Here is a 15,146-nt window from a genome sequence, read left to right as displayed (position 1 = left end):
AACTGGTACTTTTGCACAGGTATAGAGGCACTTGTGCTACCTTCATGAAAATCACTAACCGACTGAATAACAATAACCCTTAATTTTTTTTAAATGAATCCAAATGGTACAGAACATCTACTGATCTGTTCATAGCATGCCTGGGTTAGTAAAGTTACAATTACAGGAAAACTGTTCCATTTTCCCTTCTCCCTTTCCCTCAGGTTACCCTTGAAGGCCCTTCCTGGCATTATTTCAGAGAACAGCAAGTTTATGTTCGAGGTTGACAAGCTGTGTACAAACCAGTACCATCATCACTTGCACAGAAAAGGTGCATAGCTGTAACATTTTAATTTCTGCCAGACTTCATTCCAAATAAAAGCCTGGTTCTTGCTCAATTTGTCTCAGATTAGCTACAGAGGCTACCACATTAAAATTACACAGTCAGAATTTTATCCACACTATTAGAGTGCAAAATACAAGTTCATAGACTTTTCACAAGGCAATACATTATTTATTCAGCAAAACTGAACAAGGAAAATGAAAATCCCCACACCAAATAGCTGCTATAACAGCCAGACAAGTCTGCCAGCTGGGCTATTTCTTTATCCTGACAGGTTTTACACATGCAGTCACTTGTGGAGGAGCATTAGTAGCCAGCGACAGAATCTTACTTCTATGAAGACAAAGACCCTGACATTTCAACAGCTTTTTTCTCCACAAGAAAAACAAAATTCTCTCTTGTTTCATCTGTTTCAGATGTTCAGCACTAATTCTAAGTCATCCAGCATCCAGAAAAGTCGCTGTCCTGGAGCTATTTACTGAATTCTATATTTACCAATCCACTTAACAGTGGTATTCAAACTCAATTTCTGGAAGTATATGGGCCAGCCCTTACACTCTTCCCCACCAAGTTAGCTCATTCATAAAAATTCCAGTCTATGAATGAAAAAGATAATATATACATGCAAGTTACTTATGGATTACATACTCGGATGGAGCCAGATAAGAGATCTATTATCCTATGTGAAAGACTAGAAGGGTAGAAGTAATTAATAAAATTATTATGAAAGAGAAAAACATAGTATTCAGATTGAAACACCAAGGGGAATTCAATTTAGTACAGTGTGTTTATGTACACATATACTAGTGACAGATTATTACCAAAACAAAGTATTTCAAAATTATCTTGTATGCAAAACAGAAAAAAAAAAACGTACTTCACAGACTGTATTATGGCCTTTAATTATGTCATTTGAGAGCCAAATAAACACAAAAAATTTGGTTTAGATAAAGCAGAGAGGATTTGGATTATAAATCCCAAAATAATCTTAATGAAAACTTACAGAACAACAAAAATTTAGAGACATGCAGTAGCTGATCCACCACTTATTTTCTACAGTAACAATAAGTCTAAGACGAGCCTGACAGATGGAAAGAAGGTGGATATAGTTTTTTGAGACCTGAATTTTTAACATTTGGTTCACCATTCTTACACATAAAAGAGACTTCTTGGCAGGTCTAGTTACTCTTTAGTATCCAATCACTTAATGCCAAATCAATACCTCCAAACATCGCTGCCTTTGGAGAACATGGAAGAGCGGATGACCTCAGGAGCCATCCAGGCATATGTCCCAGCTGCGCTCATTTTGGTAGTTTTATGCCATTCCCTGGCCAAGCCGAAATCCGTGATCTTCAACATCTTGTTGCTCAGATCTCCATTTTCCACCTTTTCGAGTATCAGTACTGGAGAAAAGTGGGGGGGGAGGGGAGGGGGGAATAAAAGGTATGCAGAGTAAAGCTAGTATTTATACAAAAAAGATTTTCCTGGAGATCCCCCATATTTTAATATTTTCCTCTGGCTTTTCGTTATTCAAACCTCCCATACCCTATTACAGGTTATTTCAGGCTGATCCTTTCATCTGACAACTGAACAGTTCTCTAGCAAATTACTTCAAATTTAACCAAAGTACCAAGCTCCAGAGAAGTAATAACATAATTATTTAATATAGTGCAGAGTGTCACTCTGTATAATGCTCTGCTTAGAGGAAGTGAACCACTGTAACTTCTAGAAATCCAGATAAGGGAAGACATTTCCTAATTAATCCTCTCTCAGCAAGCCAGTAATAGCATCTTTTTCTTGAACTGCTTAGAGGACTTTTTTATGTAAATCCAGATACACACATAGGTTGGATATACCCTTCATGTAAATATGTTAGGAATAGAAGCTCTATGTGCAATTTTTTTAAGTCACTACTGAAAAAATACATTTTTGATCAGTAATAACATGCCCAATTGCAGAATGCATACAGACACCCATACACTCCCTCCCCCATCATTACTAAACTACTTTTTTCAGCTCTGTGTCAGTGGCAAAGGAGTCCATACCCAAGAACTTTAATAACACCTTGAGGCAGAATTCAAGAATGCTGTGATAAAATACATATTCCTCTGTAGTTGGAAAGTTGTACTGTTACACCACCATGTGTAAACCAAAGCCCATAGGTATCTACTCTGCCTTAGCAGCATCTCACTATCCTCTTTCTTTATCTCAGTGCAAAGTGACCACACAATGAGGCATATGAGGGCACTAACATAACTAAAGGAACTATAAGCTTCTGAAATTATTTTAAGCCATTTTGTAAAGCACCACAAAGAAAAAAAATATTTGCATTACTATTATTCCAAATATTTCACATCAAAAATCACCAAGCCAGTTGCACACCATCATGTGGCTACTCTGTTTTTAATGTCATTACGGACAGTATAGATAGAGGTTCTTGGAAAACATGACAAGGTTTTTTCTTTTTCTATGGATGTATCAACTGCAAAAAAAACAAACCAAACAAAAAAAAAACTCAACCAAATAAAAGAAACCCCATAACCATCATAATCAAACAATCGTGGATCATAACAAAATCTATAAAATGCAAATGTGCTGCAAAAATTACATAAAATAACCTTCAGGACCATTTTCAGTCTGCATTATAAGTAACATACATTTCCAATGTTAAAACACTGCTTTTAGTTCAATAATAAAGAAATTGCTCTTTGAAAATTAAAAAAAAAAAAATCAGTTACCCTTTTACAAGGCTTCAGAATTCACAAAATACTACTTCAAAGATTTTTGTGGGACAACTCAAGGTATAAAGTTAAACTCCTGGTTCTTGCTTCTTTTGAAAAATTTCTAACATGACCAAATGCTCCATTTTCCTAATCACAGGGAAAAAAGATTGAGGCCTAGAGTTACTGTTCTCTTCATTTTGGCAAAAGCACACATATTTTTAGAGCAGCTGCTTCAGTGCAGAACAGAACCACCACAAGAAACCAAGATACAGAAGGGGCCTTCCTTTGGGCCTCTACTTTAAATAAGTCTATCTTTTTAACTTCTTTCTAGCAGATGAAGAAGTGTTAAAAGAAATTGTTAGCAAGAAAAGCTTCCTAGAATGTACATAGTGTTTCTTTTTCTAGCTTGTACCCATTCTGCCTAAAGAACTGGCTGAATAACAAAATGTAATTTTAAATTTAAATGCAGTAATTTAGAGATATACAGTGATGTTGTCAAGTTAAAGAAGAACTTTGAGACAAGAAAGTATGGGTTTAGGGGGTTTGGGGTTTTTTTTGGTTCCCTCCATAATAGCAATGAAGAACAAACAAATGTATTGTTCACAGATCATACTCTGTCTGAATGAGCTCAACAGCAGCACAGAGCATCATATATCACAGCTATACATACGCTGTATATACCTTCCTGGTAAGAGGTTATTTAAATCTAATTACCTTGATTTGTATTAAGTTCTAACAAAATAATTAGCACTTACATAGATCTTTTGTATGCAGAACTTGTTCTTTTGTCAGATGCAGGGTAGTAAGAAAAATTACCATTACAAAAGACCACAGAAAAGAACAACAAAAGAGAAGGATTTATTGCAAGTCTTTGATTCCTTAGTTACATCCTTGGCTCCTTTTCTATTTCCTTGTAATAACTGCTTGGGATAGCAATTGTGCTATTCAAATTTTTAAAAATTAATTTTAAGAATGGTATCACTTCCCAGCATCTGTTTCAGTTCTCTTCATTGTATTATTCAGTATCAACAGGCTCACTTGTATCTGCCAGAAGTCTCCCTCGCCCATCTGTCAGATTTTCAAACCAAAAACCTTGTTCTCCCCCTCTTCTTTTTGCCTGAATTTCAATGAAGAACTTGTAAATAGGTGAAATATTAATTCGAGTTAGTCTGCTCCTTAAAAAACATTCTATTATGGAGAACACATGGAAGGTTGCTATGACACTGCAAATGTATTTTGTTTATGCTAATCAACATGGTCTCATTTGCTTCTGCATTTTATTTAGAATCAGTTATCACACCTTAATACTCAGTGCAAGTCCTCTTGTGCAAGTACTACTTCTGCACTTGTATTAGTCCACGACAAAACAAACAAGACACATGAAACACAAACAAGCAACATGCTCTCTATGCAGATGTAATTGCATCAAGAGAAGAGTGAAGTGAGAATATGTGAGAGAACAACTCTGGAGACACCAAGCATCAGTGCAGAAGGAAGGGGAGGAGGTGCTTCAGGCACCAGAGCTGAGCTTACTCTGCAGTCCCCGGAGGGCCACATGGATGTAAGGATCCACCTGCACCACATGGAGGAGACCCATGCCAGAGCAGGTGGATGCCTGAGGAGCCTGTGACCCCGTGAGACACTCATACTGGAACAGGCTCCTGGCAGGGACCTGCAGACTTGTGGAAAGACTTGTGACTGCATGGGGGATCCATGTTGAAGCAGGATGTGCCTGAAGGACTCACCCCATGAGGGAAGAGTGCAGGAAGTGACTCACACCACAGCAGTTTGTGGAGTTGTTGCCTGTGGGATAGGCCCATCTGGAGAAGTCCACGGAGAACTGTCTCCTGTGGGAGGAATCTCATGCTGGAACAGTAGGACTCCTCTCCCTAAGCAGCAGCAGGAACAAAGTGTGACGAACTGAGCATAACCCCCACTCCCTGTCTCCCTGTGCTGGTGCGAAGAGGGAAGGTATTTTCTTTTAAGGTCTTCTACTTCTCATTACCCTGTTTTGATTTTTTTACTAATAAATTCAATTGATATTTCTAATTCGAGTCTGTTTTTGCCCATAATGTTATTTGATGAGTTCTCTCCTGGTCCTTATCACAACTCACGAACCCTTTGTTATATTTTCTCTCCACTGTGCAGTTGCAGAGGAGAGTGACAGAGGTGCTTTGGTGGGTGCCAGGAATCCAGCCACAATGAACCTACTACACTACCAAAACAAGTTCAGGCACAGATATAGAGCACTTACACCAAAATGCACCTAACATACCAAGGAAGAAAATCTTATTCTTGTCTGCTGATTTCAGAGATCTGCAAGTGATACAGAGGTTTAAAATAGGCAGAAAAATTTAACAGAAAATCTTTCATGTTCCCAGCCTTCAAAAGAGAAACAGCTTGGCAGCAAAGACACTGGACCAAGCAACCAGGGAAAAACAAGATCCAAAGCAGCAGGAACATGAAGAACGTGCGTCAGCTTGTCAGGGGCGGATCCACTTTTCCCTGTTTCAGCAAAGCCCATGCAAGAAATCTCTTCCTGTGGGCACGCATAGAGCCAACCAAATTGTAGATGAAGGTCTGCTATGTACTACTGCTCCTCTTTTTCCTCTGTAGCACAGGCTAAAAGCTCATCTTAAGTAGCATGGCAAGAACCAACCAGCAGTGTGCAAAGAGGACTGGTGAAGCAAATCAGGTATTACAAGTACATTCAGATAGCTTTCACCATCCAAATGCTGCAGAAAAACAACTTAATATAGGAAATCACCATGTTCTTCGCTTACTGTGCAAGTGCAAAGGAAAGCATAATGGCTTAAAGTAACATTAAAATGGTCAGCAACCTTCAGTGAAGTGTACCATGGATGTGTGTGCTCACAGGAGTGATAATCCATTAGTGCTCAGGTATGTTTTCATACAATCCTGAAAGACTTGGAACGTGTCCTCAGGAAAATAAGCATTTGACAATGAGACATTACTTACAGCTCACAGAAATTCTGTCCAGCAAGACAGATCTTCAATATCTCCATACGCCCCAGTGTAGAATGAGTATCATCAAATTTGCCTTCATATCTCTTCACAAGACCTTCCTTAGATCAGGCAGTCATCCAGATCCAGATACACAGCGAAATCATATGTAATTTCAATCACTAAGAGTGTACTAAGAACTTTGTTACCACATGGACTTTCAAGAGTCATTATGACCCTTGATTTGACCCCACTGATTTATCCCTTGAAAGCCAGGCAGAGTGTAAGTCCTGAAAGGCAAGAATCAATCAAGGCATATTAGAAAGCTGAGATATAAACGTAGAAATTAAATACTGGGCCTCCTCTTATCAACGTTATGATAATTCTTTTTCTCTAAATTGAACGTTTACTGAGCTTCCACCATATTCCTCAAGAAATCTTAGGTGCCCTACAAGAAGCACTAAAATATTTTCCTATCAGACTCTTGTGAAAAATTTCCTAATTTGTCGTCGTTATATTTTCAATACTTTTTGATAGAGGCTTCCATCTGTGTGATGCTTTGGCTTCTGCTCTGGCCAAAACAAGTTGCAGTAACAAAGAGGAAAGGCAATACTGCATGGCATGCCAGTTTCAACCCATACAAAGATGACAGTGTTAACTCTGCCAATGCTGGTACCATTTAAAGATGTACCCAGGATCCTTTTATGCTTGTCTGCTTGTCTATGATTTGAGCTAGCAGCTTTTCTAGCAGAGTTGAAAGCAATGGAAACCAACTTCTTGAGGACAGGTGAAGCCAATTTACCTTCCCCAGTATTAGCACAGTTCTGTATATGTACATTAATAGCTAGCAGGCTTTCCACAGATTCCAATGTCAGCCTAACTGAAAGTCATTAAGCCTGTGGAAGCACCCAGAACCTAGTGAAAACAGATCTCAAAAGTTTTGATTCTCAGTTTTATGAGCCACACCTGTATATCAGTGGCTCAAGAAGAATGAGGATTTCTTTTCTAGAGCCATGGCCAACTTAGATGCTTTTGTTGCTCAAACAAAGATTTGTACTGAAAACAAACATCACAGGAACAGAACTATCAAAGGAGTAGACTGACACAATGTTATCTGACACTGAGTCAGCTCTTCCTCCTGTTCCACTGAATTCCAAATTATTGTGCTTTACTAGAAAGAGAAAAAACATCTAACTTAGTATTCAGAGCAATACAAAAACCAACGTGGTTAAGATTTCTAAAATGCCACCATATCCTTCAGCCTTCATGTAGCTCCTACAGCTGGATCTTCAGTTCTGTCTCATCATCACAAGCCACTGGAGATAGATACCTTTCAGAAGGAGAAATCACTGCAGTGAAAATACTGACACCCACACCTTCAAAATTTTGTTATTAAGGACGTTGTGTACAGTACCAAAACCACTGGTTAATTCCAAGTGGCAAAACAGAGGATCAAATGAATTCTGAAAGAATACAAACTGAAGTTACAAAAATTAACAGCTAGCCAAGTTACAAGTCTACCATAAATGAGTAGATAAAACAACAGAAAGGTTGCCCTGGAGGCAAGTAATAAACACTTCTATAGAGATGAAATTCTGTCTTGCATGCATGCAACAGATGCACACCTGCCACAGCCTCCCATGTTCAAAAGCTGAATGTCTTCTCCTTCCTGTTCTCTCCCCTCTATTGCTGTGGATCATTACAATGACAGCTGGCTTACATGAAACCAACAGCATCTCAGAAGGCAGTCTTCCCAGGCTCCAAACACTCAGAGAAAAGACAAAGCCTCTACAGAAGGGGATTCCAAGCACATGTCCGAATTACCCTCCACAGGAGCCTGTCATGACTAGAGGCACATCTGTGCTAAGTGCTTACTCAAGCCACATAAATCTCTGTGGTCTGGTATAAGCAAGTTATTTCAATTACAGAAATTCCCCTATACACAAGATGATAGAGAGAGATCTGGTGAAAACCAATTTACTTATTCCAAGATTATCTCAGTGGTCTAAACATCTTTAAAATTAAGTTGTCAGAAATATATTGTTCTATTAGTATGACAGCTAATGCAATCCAAGATGATACTACTGTAAAAGAAGTCTTAAGTAAAACTGTCCCGTTCCCCTCAAAGGCAGCTGAAGGTCATCTCTCACTGCTTCTTGTACAATTCACCTTAATCATCATTCAATCAGCTGAAAGTCAATAGAGAACATTACTGACAAACACCCAAAGCCATAATGCAACTAAGACATCATTTCCAGGTATTATACAGCTGTGTTTTCACTACTCATGTATCTACCAGAAAGATGAAAGAGCAGATACACAGATATGCCAAAACAGGATAAAAGATAGGGGAATAAAGATGTATAACCTTTGAGAGGCATAAAGCTGTATATCCTTTGATCTACTTGCACTTATGTTTTAAAAAACCCTAAGAGATTGGGTAAACCACATCTAATATGCATCATTTCTACTTCTTAGCCACTGTATTAGGAACTTTAAAATTGCTGAGAAATTCTGTTTTGGGAATATTTTGAACTTTGCTATAGTGTTGCAATGCAAATAACTGCATTGCTGATACACTCTTCATTCTGTTTAACCCAGTTTATTTGTATTACCCCTTTCCAATTATGCTAGGAGCTCTAAGTCTGAATTTCATTCCTTCTGTCAGAATAAATACATTTCTATCCCTTTCTTTTAATTTTCTTCTTCTTAAACCCATCTACTCTTCTTCTAAAAACATGCTCCTCTATCCTACACAAACAGAAAAATCATCTGCAGCAAATCTTTCAATCTGATCACCAAAATGAATATAATGAATCTTTACTTAAGTTTTAAGTTTGTCACTACAAAACCTCAGTCAGATACTCTCTATTTTTCATCCAATGCTATACTACCTCCAGTATGCACCAAGAAAAATAGTTTAAAGAGGTAGATCGCTTCCACCAAAGGAAATTTTTCACAAGGGAAATTAAAAAAAAATTGGCAATAAAATTAACAGCTGCTGTTTTAATTCTCTGTTCTGCTCACATTACACCAGCAGAATGAAGAAACACATTATAACCTCCTTTCCCAAACATACTTCCCCTGGAAGGCAGGAACACTGTCAGATTTTTGCTTGTTTCTTTGGGAATGGTTGTTTTAATTTGCAGATACACTTTTGAACAGTTTGGACAGCATTCTTAGCATCCAATGGGCCAAAGCAATGGGGAACAAGAAGTAAGGAAAAATAAACACTAACATATTCTGATCCAGTTGCTAGCAACATCAAAGAACTGGTACAAAATGGCTCTTCAATCATCAACATTAAGTGTCCAGTCAGCAAAATATGGTCATAATTGCCTTTTTTTGGTTTCTGAGCCTAGATAAAGGATTAGGTTAATCTGCATAGTTTAGTGCTGAACAGCATACTCCTTTGCTTTGCTTGTGTTACAAGCTGACTCATCACTTCAGAAGTAGAACAACATTTAGGAAGTAACTACTACAGTGTGATCTTCTCAGCAAAAATATCCCCCTGAAATACCACGACAGGAGTTAACCACCAAACTGCCCATCATCCCTGTACTTCATGACAAAAGCTATATCAACAATGCTCCATTTCCCAGTCCAGAGAATGTGTTTATTAAGAAATGTGAAAATTTGCAAAAATATCTAAGAAAGTCTCTTGCATAGTCCAGCTCACAGTTCACATCAAGTCAATTATCTGTGCGTGATGCTACTCAGTAAATCTGGCACACAAGAATAGAAAGCTATTAGCTAATGAATGTCAGGCCTGATGGAAATGGTCACAATAATTAGGTGAAGGAGAAATACAAAAAGAAATAAGAGCAGAACTGAGTGTAATGAAAACTGAAAGCATACAGAAAGAAATATGTAAGGAAAAAGGTCAGAAGACAAGGAAACCTACTGTGGGGGAAATGATCTGGATTTGTCATCTGTGGTACACCAGGATATAATTCTAACTGGATGGATGATTGCTGGCTGCATACTTAACTTCCATGTAACTTCTCGCCAGAAGAGACAATACAGTCAGATTTTAGTGTTAGAGTACTATTCTTTTATTGAAATATAACAGTTCTAGGCAGACTATGAAAAAAATTACTACCTAGCGATAAAGCAACTTTAACTCATGTATTTTACTCTTATATTTTTAAGCTTTATCAATTTTTCACAGAAAAATGTACCATTTAAGTGTTTCTAGCATGCTAGGGTGGATATCAGTGCTTTAAAACAGGTTGGGAGAACAAAGTATCAGAAGCTCTTCTGCCACAAATGTAAGAAAAACTGACTACAAAGGTACTTCAAGCAAGACTGAGCTTAAACGACACAAAGTGAGTGGTGGATGTCCCAGGTGAGGTCCTGACTGTCAGCTACCAGACATAGCATCTGGATGTAGTGTTGAGAAGGCCTGAAACCCTCAAAGATGCAGTAAGTTGGGTATTTCTGAAGATCATTCCAGAGCAACTGAAGCACCAATGGGCACAACAGCCTAGTACCAGATTTGTTTTCCCACAGGCTTTTGCTCATCTGCTACTGTACAACCACAGCTTTCCAACTGGGACCTATAAAGAAGGGAACTAACGCTTACCCTGTCATAGCTGGAATGTGAAAGACACTGGCTGGAGTACCATTGTGGGTGGGAATACTGGACACATTTTATTTCTTCCTCCATCCTGAAAACAGAACAACTTACTGTGGCTTTACTGACCAAAATACAAAATACCAAAATGCAAACTACCAAAAGTAGTCAGATGGTGAATAAGCATCAGCCCATCTACTTCCTCTATTTAGATAATTCAGGTACTGTAAAGAGATTGATCAGATACTGAGTCCACCAAATCCCAGGCACAGGAACTTTAATGAAAGAACAAAGTAAAACCTTTATGAAAGCAAACACTGTTTCACTCCAAGATCCTTAAATGCAAAACACGAGCAGAGTTTCAGTTCTAAATAATGCAAGTCATTTCTGTGGTATGATTTAAGAGCAATCCAGTGGGAGGGTGCTACCATTAAAACCTCTCTCTGCCACCAATAAAGCAGAAGTCTCAAGTGCAAGAGTTCAATGAAACAGGAAATATTTCCATTTCCAAACAGATCCAAATTTATCCAAAAATTGCTTAACACAAATTTCCCAAGAAAGCTAAAGGCTTACTGAAGTTGAAGGTTTGCCAGAACAGATAAAAGACTGAGCAATCCTGATCACAGGATCCAGACTCTGCCACCCACCCATGGCAGAATATGTCCAAGACTGAGCCAATCTGTTTCAGGAAACTTTCTTTTGAACAAAGAATCTTTTCACTCAACCACGTATGCTTTCTAAGGGTTGTTTTTCAGACCACAGAACATGCAAGCAAGGAGAGCTCTGAAGGAGCTCTATTTAAATTTCTTCTCTGGCACACACAGACCCTGGAATTTCACAACTGAGACAGACAATTTCAGCCCACAGAACATTTTTCACTCATCTCCCCACAATACAGGTATAATTTGCACTTTGTACAAATCCCTTTCACTGTCTCCTAGTCTATTTCCAGACCAAATACTTTCAACTACTGCAAGGCTGTGAAATTCATGCAAATGTGGATTAATACTTTTAAATTAAAACTAATTCAGAAAAAATCAGATAAGCATCTTTTGCTTCTTGCATGGGACAATTACTACTTTTTCTACTTGCTTTTATCTGAAAAAGAATTAAAAATTCCACTGTAATCTGAAGAAATGCAATGCAGTGTGAAATCTTCAGGGTTCTTATACAGAAAGTACTACAGTAATACAAAGATTAAACATTCTCCTCTAGCTTCTGAACAGTCCTTATTTCAAGGAGACAAGTATTCATAGATGAAACAAAAATATTCTTGCATAGAAGGTGGTTTCACTGAACTTAATCTGATTGTTCCAATTCTATTTCTGCCTCCTATAAATAAGGAAAACTTCCCAAGATATGTGTCAGCTCAGATGCTGGAGGTGGTAAATACTGGATATTAGATAAAAAGATAGCCTTAATATACTGCTTCATGCTGCTGCATTGTCTCAGAGAGACAGAGGATAGCTATCAAGTCTGCAGTTTGCCTAACAAGTCAAAAAAGCAGCGCTATTGCAAAGGGAACAAGGGACTGAGGTTGCCAGGCAATCCTTTTTTTAATTATTAAGTCCTATTGGCAGTACACTGGCATTCTGTCTTGAGGACATAACTAAGCATTTGGAAAAGGATTTCAAAAATTCGCTCCAAAATGAGACCTCATTTTGTAGCAGTCTGCCAAAATCTAATTTGCAATTTTAGCTCTACCTTCCACAATCAGCCAGCACAGCTTTGCTTCACAAGTATCCAGATAATGAGCAATCTGCTCTTGATCCTGCATTCAAAGTACTTAGAGTGATTAACTGATCTGCACATGGAATAAGTCCGGGCTTTCTGTGTGTAGCCTTTACCTTCTGTTGGGTACTCTGCCATTCATTTCATGCAGTAGAACTGGATCTTTATCCTAACATCTGTTTGAGGTGCAGAAGGCTAAGTGTTGCATAAGATCCTGGAGAGGATAGAATTTAGGACCCAACCAAAATTTCACATCTTAGAAGCAAAGCCAAAACCCACAAATATTGCCTCTAGTAATAAGCAAATATTTTCTCTCTTTTATTACTAACCATTCAGCAACAGTACATTTAAAAAATATATATGTGCACCTTGGAACCAATACCTTCTTAATTACTGGGTACATGTCAGGGTTCAGCAAATCCATAAAGCTGCACAACTGTCCTCTTCTATCAATCTAGAAGAGGTGATGGATGTGACAGCTCAGCAGTTCTTGGATTTTAAGCCATGCAGTACAGTAACTCTAAAGAGCTAATGGATAATGGGGGAGGGGAGAGGACAGGCCTCCAAAGCCCCTATATATTTAGAATCGATCCTTTCACCTAGCCAGGCTGTAAAAAGTCTTATCGCTTTAGTGATCCGTACAAAACAGTTTGAATGCTCCTGGAGAATGCTCAGGTGAGTTTCTGGGAAAAATAGAGCTGTTCAGCTCTGCTTTCAGACTAAATCCTACCATACTGCTGACATTGGAACAACCTCTAGCTCAGGCATGGATTACTGTACTCTTCATAATTAGTTAAACGCGCCAAGGAAAAAATATAATTACATCTATACTCAACACAGGCCATTGCCAAACCGTATCAGTTTGAAAGCAACAAATAAAGAACTGTATTAGGCAACAACAAAAAAAGGGAAGAGTAAAACCTTCCCATTTATGACATTCATCATTTGTTTCTCAAGAGACTGTCTGAAAAAGAGGTTTAATAATAATGCTGGTTCAGTGGGAGCTGTTTCCAGGCAAATATAAACAGGAAATTCATGATGGAAAAAGGTAGCCCAATTTTTTTTGTTTTGGTTTCAATTAAGACATCTTTATGAAATGGTTAATAACACCAACACAAACTCATTCATAGAATAAGCTGGTACTCCAAAACCTAGAAGGTAAGAAAGACATAAAAGCTTCACAGGCAGCAGCATGATCCACACCAGAAGCTGGGTGTTTTATTGGGTTTTTAAAATCAGAACTAATTTTAAACATTTTTAAAAGGTGGAAGGTGTATTTCCATTCATCCAAACAAATGTTAAAAGGCTCTTAGATGTACAGTCAACAACAAGTTACATCTAATAACAGTAAAATTCAAGAATTTCTTGAATACTGCAGTTTGACCTTAAGGTGAGCAGAACAAGTTGCCCGCTGCTGAGAAAGAGGGCATTCCTGTGCTGATATACATGAAAGTCTACACACGATAAATCATTCAATAGAGCTATCAAAAAGCTGTTCACTTTTTGATGTGCTACATACAATTAGACTTTTTTTGACCCAGCTTATTCTGTGATTTAAGACTCTAGCTACTCAACAATCTGATGAAGTATTGGGAATACTCCCTGGTTACCAGATGACCATAATCATATCAAAAACACACGTTATGTGACTGATTACATGAAATAAGAAAAAGCTAATCAATAAACCCAGGGCAAGACTGACAACACTTCAACAAGCAGAATTAGGTATATCGAGTTCTATCAGTCAAAGTTATGGGATTTTTCTTATTATCAGGATCCTTGAACAGTGCAAAATCAAAAGGAATGAAAGACTATTCTCTAACATCTTTCCATAGGCCCATATTTATAAAGGAGAAACAACAGGAAATCCAATGTTTTTGCAGTAGGTCAACCACATGGGCTGGCTCACATACATCCCACCACCCTTATCTCTACCATCCTTACAGCAATTGTTCATACCAGCTTTTCTTTACATTTGCTACGCATCTGAACAATTAGTCTATACGTAGGCAAGGAGGAAGCCATGTTTGATTACAAACAGGAGATTCTTAATATTTCTCAATGGCCAAAGCAAAATCCAGGAGCCTGTTTCATAACGCAAGAGAGATGGATGTACAGAAAACTGGGAGCTTGGCTTGTAGCTGCAAAAATTATCCTCTACATAAGACTTACAGCATTCAAAGCACATACAGAATTTCAGAGACAATGTGGAATCCACATGTGCACAAGGTAACACTTTCTCTTTTGGGAGGGTATTTTTGTTTTTAATAAAAAATTGTGTTACAATAAATGCGAGAGCAATAAAACAATGCCTCTAGAAAGCAAGGGTCTGTGTGTGGCAGTAATACAAACAGTTCATTGGAAGGCTGCATGTCCTCTGGCTACTTCCTTCCCAAGAGGACCCTAAGTGATGCTGCACCACGCTGCCATTACCACGACAATGACTATTCTACAGGCTAGGACATAATGATTTACTGTTCTGTGGACAAGAGCTCTTCTTTCTGAACTTAAGAAATGGTGATGAAACCAAACAACATAATTCTGAATTTTTATGCACTGGAATAGTTTCTTTTCTCAGTGCATGAGATTCTGTTACTATTTCTTTTTCATATCTGCAAAAAACTCAGGTCTGAGGATGCCTTTCCATTAGCCATCGGACAATTAACAAGCAATTAGCAAAGAAGCTAGTCAACTTTGGTGACCTTTTGGCAATCAAAGTCACACCAACATAACAAACTATCCTAGAATTAGAAAGCAAACACATACCAAAAAGCAACTACCTAAAACCATGTGGTATACCCTGCATTCTTTCTAAGATTTCCCTTGTCCT

At 38.1% G+C, this 15,146-nt stretch overlaps 1 protein-coding gene across 1 annotated transcript in view; it reads right to left on the bottom strand.

Moving 5' to 3' along the window:
• Positions 1-15,146, bottom strand: part of MAP3K9 (mitogen-activated protein kinase kinase kinase 9) — a 58,362-nt gene that overhangs the window by 31,377 nt on the left and 11,839 nt on the right. Inside the window, exon 3 of the mRNA XM_056493649.1 lies at positions 1,545-1,725. Within this exon, the coding sequence (XP_056349624.1) occupies positions 1,545-1,725 (181 nt within the window). The remainder of the gene's footprint in view (positions 1-1,544; positions 1,726-15,146) is intronic.

This window comes from Oenanthe melanoleuca, chromosome 5, assembly GCF_029582105.1.
Source record: "Oenanthe melanoleuca isolate GR-GAL-2019-014 chromosome 5, OMel1.0, whole genome shotgun sequence".
Taxonomy (NCBI): domain Eukaryota; kingdom Metazoa; phylum Chordata; class Aves; order Passeriformes; family Muscicapidae; genus Oenanthe; species Oenanthe melanoleuca.
The sequence above is the reverse complement of the archived record's forward strand: the minus strand, read 5'-3'. Positions and strand labels throughout refer to the sequence as shown.